The following is an 11775-nucleotide window of genomic DNA, read 5'->3' on the forward strand; positions in this document are numbered from 1 at the left end:
TAAGCGGCAAAAATAGGGTTAAACCCTAGTTCCTCTGAGAAACACCTTGGCCGTGGTGGTCAAGTGGCCACATATGTACACATCACCACCTAAGCTCTCCACTCAAGGCTGGGTAAGCTTTTCTTTCCCTTTACCTACACCACATAGCACCCGTGAGCCAAGGCTCAGCAAGAAAACTTATTACTGCATGTATACGAATAATAATAAATGATCATGTAATCACTCTGGGGTCCTATGCCATGGATTGTTGACTATTAAGTCGTTCTGGGGACCTGCGCCCTAAATAGATGACTTGTGAGTCATTCTGGGATCCTGCGCCCTGAATAGATGACTAATGACTCATTCTGGGGTCCTGCGCCCTAAGCCATGTGACTATCAAGTCACCTGAGCCTTTTAGCCCTGACTCTAAGTAACTAGTCATAGACTAGCCAAGCGCTTTAGTTTTCTTTGACCAATAGGTCGGTCAAGCATTTGATTCTCGTGTTGATTAGATCTAATCATTTCAGCTTGCGGTCAGAACGCTAATGTCGCTCTTGATTCATAAATCAATTTCATACGACCAGCACTCAGTACTATTGCCGATCAAGATTGATAAGTCTGAGCTTCCTGACCAGTACTAAACACCATTGTCGTTTCTAACTAATAAGTCAATGCTATTCACAAGTAAGCAATGCTTCCAAGCATTTACAATGCAACCAGTGTCCATATATAGAGCACTCAATGTAACGACCCGAATTTGCTAATCGGGCTTAGGACCTTGATTAGTGTGCCTGGAGGGCAATAAATGATTTAATATGCTAATATGTGGATTTATGTGTATAGATGATAATGATGCACATTTAGTTGAGTTAAATGTGCATGTGGGCCCCGTCTGGATATTAGGGGTATAAATGTGATAAATGTGATATGTCTGTGTAGCACGATCCGAGACAGTCCTGGGGAGCGGTTAGCCAGAAGGTCACAACAGGGTTGAGATTCCGACTCGGGGTGAGTCGAGGGGTAGTTCGGGTTCTAGATGTTATGGGATTATCGGGTTAAGGAAATAAATATTTGGAGATATATTTGAGGATAGAATGTCTAGGAGGGGACGTTGGGGAAATTTACCATTTTGCCCTCGGGGACGTTTTGGTACCCTGAGCCTTGAGGTAACCATATAGACTAAGTTAAATAAAACAAAGGAAGGAAACATTTAGAAACTTAAGAAACCGACATTAGCTTTTCCTCCCAGCTGAAGATAGGTTCTTATCCTTTTCTCCCTTTCACTCTCTAAGGAAAACTCAAGGAAAACTTTGGGGAAACCAATTTGAAGCTAAGGGATTGCAGCTGGGGATTTAAGGGAGCTTGAAGCTTGAAGATTGGAGCATAGGGAATTGGTTTTGAAGCTTAATCCAGCAGGGGTAAGCCTTAATTATAAAGATTATGTTTAGATTTTCTGCTGGTTATTAGAGATTGCATGTTAGCTAAGTTTGGGATGTTCTTGGTTGCTTGGTTGAGTTTTGAAGCTAGTTCGTGATGGGTTTTGATGTTAGGACTGTGATAGAACTTTTGTGGAGATAATCTGGAACTGTTAGTTAAGTTTTGAGTGAATTGGTTTGAGGAAAACGTAGGGAAAAGAGGAAGAAATCTGGGATTGGAGGTGAGGGCCGCAGCCCTAGGAGGGGTACGTGTGGCCATGGGAGGCGGAGAAGTTCATGCGCGCCGCGGCCCATGTGGGGGTCAGTGTGGTGCTAGCCTCTGTTTCGAGGCTAGCCGCGGCGCTTGTGGGCAGGGTCGTGGCTCTTAGAGCTAGTTTGTGTTTTTAAGGGTGTTTAGGCTTGGGAACTCAATGGTTAAGGCTCGGGATGGATTTTATCACCCGGATTGATAGAATTCAAGGTCCCGGAGGTTAGGGTTATGGCTCGAGGATATTTAATGAATTAGAACTTGATGGATGGATATTGTTAATGTGTTGTGACTAGGGTTTCGGCGAGGCTCAAATTAGAGGACTGTGCTCGGGACATCGGTGTTCGGAGAGCTCGGGACTCAGGTAAGAAAACCCTTGTTCCCATAGAGCTTGTATGTAGGGCTGAGCCTAATGTGTCTGAATAGAACTGGTATGCAGGGCTGAGCCCAATGTGTTTAAACTGCAGGGCGTAGCCCTTTGACTGAATTTGCTTGTTATGCTATGAATGCTATTATGTGAATGATCGGCAAGAGCCGGGAATGGTGTAGGCCGAGGACGGCAGAGGCCGGGAACGGCAAAGGGCCGAGAACGGCGTTAGGCACGCTGAGTGCAAGGCCGAGTACGGCAAGAGGCCGGGAGCAGCGTTGAGCACGTGGAGTGTTAGTTGCCAGAGCGAGTCCCTAAAAGGATACCTGAGATATCCTCACGATGTGGACCGCGAACCCAGGGCTTGGTAAACGCCTGGGATGGCTAGGCCGTATGTGTTTAGCCCATTGGTGGCCTGTTTATATGCTTGATGTATGTGTTGATGTATGGCTCACAGATGCTCTGTGGTGCAGGTAAGGGTAAAGAGAAGGCCAACCAACCATGAGTGTAGCAGGCGTGAGGCGGGGTGTACATGTTTGGCCAGCCTGGCTGCCACAACCAGAGGATTATGGGAGATGATTGTAAATAAACCTAGATTTTGTCGTTTAGTCGACTTGGTTCAGTTTATATTTTGTAAATGTTTCTAAACTGTATTTTGGGATCCCAAGTGTAAAACTTTTATGATTTTCTATGAAAATTATTATTTCTAAAGTTTTTCCTTTGTTTATGGCTTAATTACACTACTTGACCTAAAACCTCGATTAGCGAGTTGAAAGCACGTTTTTAAACTCACTTAGTAACGACTCTAAGGAAGTAGGGCGTTACACTCAACATGCCTCATCAATAACCATGCATGTCACATATTGTGTGCAATTTTCTTACCTCAAGTTCGAGTGTAAAATAAATAGAGAACGACCCTTGAGAACGATATGCCCTTAGGCCCTTTAGTGGTCACCTAATCATAACCAAATATGAAATCTCATCAATAAAATGAGTAATAAAAAGTTCATGGAATAAAACCCAGCTCCCGAGACCTTGAATCCTACTAAAATGGTTAGAAGATTTGATCCCGAACCTTGAGATTCGAAAACTCGCGCTCAAAACTGACAAAATCCCAACCTGGCTTAAAGAGGATAGGCGGGCCGCGACCTGCCCCCAAGGGCCACGATGCACCTCCTAGACAAATAAGCCCCCTGTCTGGGTGCCAGGGGCGGGCCATGACTTTCCCTTGAGGGTCGCGACATGCTTGACAGACAGAGCCCAGTGAAGGCTCTAAGGTTCACTCAAGTCGTGACTTGCATGAACTCGGTCGCGACTTGACCCCGCGAACTCAGCTCCCCTGCATTTTTCTCAATCTAAACCTCAGACAAAACTCATCAAACCAATTCCAATATCACAATCAATCATCATTACAATATTATCACTAGTTTAATAGAAAAACCAAACATCCAATTACACAATCAAACTCCCAAGCCTTCAAACCACATAAAAAACATAGCAAAACCTTGAAATTTAAAGCTGAAAACCTTAACTCAAACACAAAATTCAACCCTTCCAGTTGCTGAACACAATCCTAACTCTCAAGCTTTAATCCTCAAGTTTCAATTCCCTAGCTTGCCTCAGAAATCCAACTCAAAAGAGAGAAAGAAAAGTGATCGAGAATGAGAGAGAAAGAAAACTCTATTTTGCCTTAGTTTATTCCACAACCTTCCTTGGCTGAACATATCCAATGGTCAAAATGACCAAATTTTTCCTAGGTCCATTCTAATCTCTCAAAGCCACCCAAGGGCATAATTGTCATTTCCCACCTATCCCGTTAATCATAATTAACGTCCTCCAATTACCATTATTTCCAATATCCTCAAATAATTATTAAATCATATCTCATTACCCGCTCATTCCCGGTAATGTACTAAACACCAATTTACCCCTAGGCTCACCCTGAGCCTAGCAATTAATCCCGTTATTACCAAACCGCTAACTTGCATCCTAGGATCGTCTCATGTTGAATAGCTCAAACATATCCACATAATAATGTAGTCTCACCCATATATATCACATACATGCACAAAAATATACAAATACGTCCTCAATGACCAAAATTACGAAAATGCCCTTCTTATAAGAAGTGGGTACACATGCATGCAATTATCATCATATAATAATATAATTCACATAATCATGCATATAATCACATAATATTGCATTAAATCAATTATGGCCCTCCTGGCTCCCTAATCCAGGCACTTAGCCACATTGGGGAATTTGGGACATTACATTTTCCATCAATATATTATATCTAATACTTGACAAAACGAAAATAAAGACACTACAAAACACCATAAACTACTCTTTTCTTGATAAAAATATAAGTTTAAAAGCATAAAAATAACTCTAATTCCTAGAATTATCAGAAAGACTCATTGGAAAATAAAGAAGTGAAAGATTCAAACCAGAAGAGAAAATACTTACAGTTTACACGTTTGTTCGATGAGAATGTTGATTCGTCCACAAGCAGGAGCTTGAGAGCTTATGAGAAACTAAAGGGCGATGAAGGTTTTTGGGAAAATTTTGAGAGAAAAAGGGGATTTTTGTTTCTGAAAGGAAAGTTTTTTAATGTAAAGGTGGTAAGGTTCAAGTATGATCTCCTTATTTATACGTAAGCATTGGGAATTAATTTGGGCCATCAGATTGGGTCAGCTCGAGATCTAAAGGCCAATATTAAATGACCAGTGCAGCGACAAAAAGTTGATAGGACAGTTGTCACGGTCCTCGAAACCCGAACGAATGCCAATTACAGACGACCATGTGTTCAATACTCGAGTAGTAGGTAGGCGCAATTTTACATGATAGAAGCCTAAAAGTCCCTACTGTGCGTGTTAGAAAGTGATGACGTCAAGCATGAGCAGGAGCTTTGAGGGAAAATGTTGTACCCTAAAAATTAGCATGGTTTTAATCACTCAGCTAATTACAGTTGGCAGAAGAATATATGCAAAAATCATACGAGTAGAACATCTAGATAATGATGATGTGAGCAGCTCGAGTTAGGACGTGACAGCACGACATTTAGGTAATCGGCAGATCGCCTCTTAGGATGATGGTCCAGTTTGAGACATGTAGTTTCCGAATCCCCAATAAGGCGCTCTGAATATGTTCAGCTCGTGGAAACCTGGTCATGACACATATTGAAGGATCCCGAGAGAATCGGAGGCACTCTATACGCTCATTAATATCCAGGTTGTATGGCACATTTATTGTCCGAGATAACAGGAGTATATTCTGATAGGCAACTGTATCCCTATGTAAATGAGAATTATTTAAATGTTTACTATATTTATGCACACGGTTACCCAAATCTGCCTAGGAAATGCCACTATAAATATTTGGGATAATGGACAGGGAAGGGGACAACCTTTTTGTAATACTGAAACTCTCCAGAAATTGTGAGAGAGCAATAATATGGTCTCGTGGACTAGGTGGATTTTAACCACTGAACCACGTAAAATTGTGTGTGTAAGAAAGGGTTCATATAAGTTCATTACAATTTGCAAATAAGCACTGATACTCTTATTAGATTTCTAAATCTACTGTTGGCGAAAAACCGCGTCAACACAACGCCATATAAGTTGCTCTAATTTCTCAAAAGTGACCTTAAACTCCTCCAAATGCTCCCAAAAATTTTGGACATGTTTAGATACCTCTTTGTATCACTTTAGACCCATAAAAGTCAATTATAGATGTCTATCACAAAATCTCATACTTTCACTTAAACTTAAGTAAAATCGTTAAGTGTTTTGCACAACATTGTGTAAATAACTTAACCATTATATTTAACTAATCTCAAGACAGTCTCAATTATTGTACTACATACATGTTTGGTTTAATGGTTGTTATTGTATTTGAATGTCTTCAAGGTCAAATCATATATGATATATGTATTATCAGTATGATATTATGTATGATTTATTTGACTGTCTTTGTATGATAGACAATATTGTTTTGGTTTGATTATATTGTCTAAGTAGAAGAATGTTAGAATTATTATATGGATTAATATAATCACAAACATAATTTCCTAATCACAACCATTAATTGGAGTGCCTACTAATTATTAATAACCCTAATGAGATAATAACTATGGGTTGTCCCATTATATCATAGTCCAACATCACTAATCATATGAGCCCAATAAGGGTGGAAATGGATGATATACGTATGGTGTATATGTGAGGTTGGGTAATAAGGTGGTTTTAGTAAAAAAATTGCTCTCCATAAGCCTTCTCTTGCATTTGATTTTGTGATCTTGGTTGGTAGATGAGCAATGATTGGGTGAAGTAAATCATTTCATGGTTATCGTTTTGTTCATTGGATTAAAACTAACATATTATTATTATCAATGAGTATTTGTTCATTTTTCAACAACAAAAAAACAAAAAAAAATGACTCGTAGAAGTTTAAGTAGTAAGTACCCAAAACTTTCATGGCTCATCATTATGATAAACAACTCTATCGATTTCAAGGCTCCTCGTAAAAATTTGAATTTATAGAATTAATAGTGGCAGCCATATAGTCACATTTTTTTTTAATTTGTACAGATTAGTTTAGAATTGAAAGAACTTGAGGATGATCCTTTTTTTTTTTTTGCTTTAAAGCATCAAGCATCGACAGACTTAAATTTCTTGATCTGAAACAATAAACAAAAACTCATTCACGTCCTCTTTATTTTTAGTTGAGATGCAAGAGGAAAAACTAGAACTATATTTTCACTGGAATGTCAATAGCAGAGTGGGGCAAGGGCAATTGGAATTTATTATCAATTCATTAATTGATTTGATGGAGTAATCAATGACCCAAAGCCACCATGATCACAATTATGGCAACAGAACTATACTAGAACAAATTGACATTAATGCCCAGCAATTCTCCCTAATATTCAAAGAGCTCACTGAATGAAACGCTACTTGATCATTTCCACTCTTTTTAATCATATTTTCTCTCATTCACAATTCCTCAAACACCCTGTGCGCACCAAAAAGAATGTTGTTTTCTATAATACTTACCGTAAATGGTCAAGATACCCAAAACAAGTCACAAATCTAGATAACAAGTGAAGCGAAGAAGGAATCACCTTCAATAGATGCTTCAAATTCCTCAAATGTGAATTTTGATTCAAAGTATTACCTTGGGGAGTGTTTGAGCAACGATGGAAGCAGTCCCATCTGGTGCCCAAACGAAGAGAGTCCAAGGCAATCTCAGAGCCTATAAACAACTCATCAATCAAAACCAGTATCTGATATTACCAAGTCTCAAAGTGAAACATGTCAATGATTTTGAAATACAGGGACATGATGGTTGATTTTTAGTCTTGATAACTTGTATAACTTAATGACTTAACTTGAGCCATTATCTTTATCCCAATACATTTATTCACATCTACTACGGTCGCAAGTACGCTAACTATTCTAAATTAGCCAAGTGTTTAACATTAATATTAAAAAAGGTTGTAGTACATTATACACATATAGGTTATTTGAGCAATGTTTTAGGCCATTATGTATTGCTATTTTTCTCTGCATATGTTGCTCAAATTATCATTTCCTTACAGCATTCTACCCTATTTGGATATGTAGTTTTCGAAAGGCTTCCCCAAGCGGAAGTACTGAATGGAAAATGTTCTTGTATGTTCCTTAATAGCTATACTATACTAGATATGGACCACAAGCAATCTCAATAACTTCTCTCAAGTACAGTCTTGTCAGACTAGAAGATTAGGCTGGAGTGTCTTTAATTTTCCACAGACTTACCAGTCCAAATACCATTCATATGTGTGTACTTTTGTCTAATGTATCTGCTGTTCCATGCGGATGACTATCGCCGCGTCCACCAATCCAAAACCATGTCTTGTCTCTACCAATTTCATGCATGTCAACACGTACTCCACTGTTCTGTTCTTCCTATTTTCCCACTCGTTGACAACTCGCATATATATCTCCTCTTTCACTCCACACACAGATTCTACACTCACTAATACGACGACAAAAATTCCAAAAACGACAAACTCACACGACTGTTTTGTCTCTATTCTACGCCACGTGAAATGTTTGGTGACGCGGTGGCTGGTTTCTGCTTCGACTAGACACGTCAATCTTGGCTATGCCATGCAAGACACTGGTCACCTTGCATGTTAAACCATGGCCAAATGTACTTTTCCAGTAGCCATATTCTTGAACTTTCGTAATTGTATAAATACTCTTACTAATCAATCATCTTCCACACCACCAAATAAAACCAAAACATAACATTTCAATCATGGCGAATATGAAAGCTTTTATACTCTCGTCTCTCTTACTTGCCACCATCACCTCTTTAGCTTTCGCATACGACGAAGCAGGAGGAGGCGGCGGCGGCGGAAGAGATCGGGAGCTGCAAAGTGAGCTCAAGCAATGCCAGCAGCGTTGTCAGACTCAGCATAGAGGACAGCGGCAGCAGCAGCAGTGCCAGAGCACTTGTCAGAGTCAGTACGAGGCACAACGACGAGAAGAGGACGAACGACAACGTAGAGAGCGTCGTGGAGAGAGGGATGAGGAGGAGTTTAATCCACAAGATCCTCAACAACAACTCCAGAGGTGTCGACAGACTTGTTCTCAGAGGTTCCAAGGTGGCCAGGAGAAACAGCTATGTGATAGAAGGTGTCAACAGGTGTATGAACGACAACAAAGAGAGCGTGGTGGAGAGAGGGACGATGAGGTGGAGCTGAATCCACAGGATCCCCAGCAAGAACTCCAGAGGTGTCAACGAACCTGCTCTCAGAGGCACCAAGGTGGTGAGGAGGAACAGCGTTGCGAGAGGAGATGCCAAGAGACGTACGAACAACAACAGAGAGAGCGTCGTGGACAGAGAGACGATGAGGAGGAGCTTAATCCACAGGATCCCCGACAAGAGCTCCAGAGGTGTCAACAAACCTGCTCTCAGAGGCACCAAGGTGGTCAGGAGCAGCAGCGTTGCGAGAGGAGATGCCAAGAGACGTACGAACAACAACAAAAGGAGCGTCGTGGACAGAGGGACGATGAAGATGAGCTTAATCCACAAGATCCCAGACAACAACTCCAGAGGTGTCAACAAACCTGCTCTCAGAGATTCCATGGTGCTGAGGAGCAGCAGCGTTGCGAGAGGAGATGTCAAGAGACTTACGAGCAACAGCATAGAGAGCGTGGTCATGGGGACAGAGACAGTGATGAGATGAATGATCATCATCGTGAGGACCCTCAACGACGATTACAGAGGTGCCAGCAGGATTGTCGTAGCCAGTCAAGGGACCAAAGACAGGTTCAAGAGTGTCAGCAACGTTGCCAAAGGCGATATGAAGAGGAGAGGCAGAGACAGCAAGGAAGGGGAAGGGAAGAACGAGACAACGACGTTACAGAACGAGAGCAGAGAGAGAGTAGGAACAACCCTTATCACTTCCAGTCTCAGAGACTACAATCCCGGTTCCAAACCGATGAAGGTCACCTTAAGATTCTGGAGAAGTTTTCACAAAGGTCTGAGCTTCTCAGAGGACTTGAGAACTACAGGTTGGCAGTTCTAGAGGCTCAACCCAGCACTTTTGTTTCTCCACACCACTGTGATGCTGATTCTGTCTTGGTCGTTACTCGGGGTTAGTCTCTAATCTGTTGTCGTTTTTAATATGATTATATGAAACTCAAAATATAGCGTTTTAACTAGTTTGCATATATGCAGGGAAGGGAACCATCAATGTATTGAGTCAGAACAACAAAGAGTCTCACAACATTGAACGGACTGATGTAGTTATTGTCCCAGCTGGCTCTACTGTTTACATGACCAACCAAGATAACAAAGAGCGTTTACAGATAGTAAAGCTCGTCACTTCTATCAACATCCCTGGCCAGTTTGAGGTAACTAAAATATTTTGTACTTGTCAAAATAAACTCCATTAATAACATTCTGATAAATTAACATATACAACTTGTTTTTTCGTGTTTAGGAATTATTCCCAGGTGGCTCGGCAGAAAATCCTCAATCATATTTCAGCGCATTCAGTAACAACCTTCTTAAGCAATCACTGAGTGTATATTCTCTTCTATTATATCCCCTTAATTTGTTTTTTGTTAGATATTTTTGTTTTAGCTATTGATTATCCGATTTGGGTTTTGATTTGTTTTACTTGCAGGCCACTGAAGAACAGATAGAGAGGCTCACAGGAGAGCAAAGGCAGGGACAGAGGCAAGGCCGAAGGGAGGGGTTTATCAAAAGAGCCTCACAAGAACAACTGAGGAGCTTGAGTCAGCACGCTACTTCACCCAGAAGAAGAGGCCGTGAATCTAGTGGCCCTGTCATCAGTCTCCAGAACCAGTCCCCTCTATACAGCAACAGCCATGGAAAGTTCTACGAGGTTAATCCTCAGCAGAACAAGCAGCTCAAGGATATGGATGTGTTGGTCAACTGGTGCGAGCTCAATCAAGTAATGAAACCTTCCTCTAAAAAAAATATATAATGTCACCTTTAATGGGATATTTTGAGATATTTTTTAGTGTATGTTTATAGTGTGTGATGAAATATTCTGTTACGCAAATTTGCAGGGAACTATAATGGTGCCTCATTACAACTCCAAGACAACAATTCTTGCCATGGTTGTGGAAGGATCTGGGCGCATGGAAATGGCTTGTCCTCACCTCTCAAGGCAGAGCCAAAGGAGAGGAGAACAAGAAGAAGAATCTCAAAGTGGACAAATCGAGAGGGTCACTGCTCAGCTCTCACCTGGGGATGTTTTCATCGTCCCGGCAGGTCATCCTATCGCCCTGGTCGCCACCAGTAATGAGAAACTCCGCGTGGTCGGATTCGGAGTCAATGCAAGGAACAATGAGAGAAACTTCATTGCTGGTAACTTAACTTGATTGAGTCTCTTTAGCTGAGAAGATAAGAAAACTCAGCATTATAATTAAACTGGTTTGATATTTGACCATGCAGGGAAAGACAACATAATCAAGCAACTTGAGAAAGAAGCACAGGAGCTTGCCTTTAACATGCAAGGAAGTGAGGTTGAACAGATATTCAACCAGCCAAAGCTGTCTTATTTTGTTCCTCAGCAGCAGCAGGAGGGACGTGACCAAAGCCACCCTTTGTCATCAATTTTGAACTTGGCCGGATTCGCTTAAGGGAAAGACAGTTTTAACATGTGATAGAAGCATGTAAAGGAGACCTGGTTTTGGCGTTTTTTTTCTTTTTTGTTGGTGTATGTAACGTTTTGGCTAGCTATAGTTCACCTTTAGTGTGAGCCTAGCTTATGTGTAACGGTGAAAAACAAAACAGAAGAGAGCTGTAGCTTTCTGCTTATTATATAAATAAAAGAATGTTTTTCTTGTCAAGCTAGTTCGGAGTCTCCATATGTTAACTAGAACAATAAACATCCTTATACAAATTGAACCCCACTAGCTCCAAAGCTTACATGCCATAATGAGATATTGAGAGCCAACTGTAGTGGTTCCTTTCACTGGCTTCTGCTTATTCCTTATCATGAAAGCTACAATTGTGGCAGAAATATCAATGTCTACAAACCTACAATATTATAATACATATATTTATATATATATATATATTTATATGACTTGGATTCCAACCCAGCGGGGACTCGTATTCTGACTGAAAGAAGGGCTGGGTCTTTACCAACTTTAAAATATTCGATTTTAGGGAAGCCAAAAAAACAAGTCACGCCCAAGATTGTTTAATAA

General features: G+C 40.7%; 1 protein-coding gene across 1 annotated transcript; it reads left to right on the plus strand.

The window, feature by feature from the left end:
• Positions 1-8317: 8317 nt before the first annotated feature.
• On the plus strand, positions 8318-11416 carry LOC133819115 (vicilin Jug r 2.0101). The gene is made up of 6 exons (XM_062252283.1): positions 8318-9683; positions 9767-9942; positions 10032-10115; positions 10218-10508; positions 10627-10927; positions 11015-11416. Exons 1-6 carry the CDS (start codon positions 8339-8341, stop codon positions 11200-11202), a joined length of 2385 nt encoding a protein of 794 aa, XP_062108267.1. The 5' UTR covers positions 8318-8338; the 3' UTR covers positions 11203-11416.
• The last annotated feature ends 359 nt before the right edge of the window (positions 11417-11775 follow it).

Source organism: Humulus lupulus, chromosome 2, assembly GCF_963169125.1.
Source record: "Humulus lupulus chromosome 2, drHumLupu1.1, whole genome shotgun sequence".
Lineage (NCBI taxonomy): Eukaryota > Viridiplantae > Streptophyta > Magnoliopsida > Rosales > Cannabaceae > Humulus > Humulus lupulus.

What these genes read in the sequence shown, in the direction of transcription:
- LOC133819115 (XM_062252283.1), top strand. Translation starts at nt 8,339, where the DNA reads ATGGCGAATATGAAAGCTTTTATACTCTCGTCTCTCTTACTTGCCACC. An exon ending in TGTCTTGGTCGTTACTCGGG is followed by an intron (nt 9,684 to 9,766) that starts GTTAGTCTCTAA and finishes GCATATATGCAG; the next exon opens with GGAAGGGAACCATCAATGTA. An exon ending in ACTGGTGCGAGCTCAATCAA is followed by an intron (nt 10,509 to 10,626) that starts GTAATGAAACCT and finishes GCAAATTTGCAG; the next exon opens with GGAACTATAATGGTGCCTCA.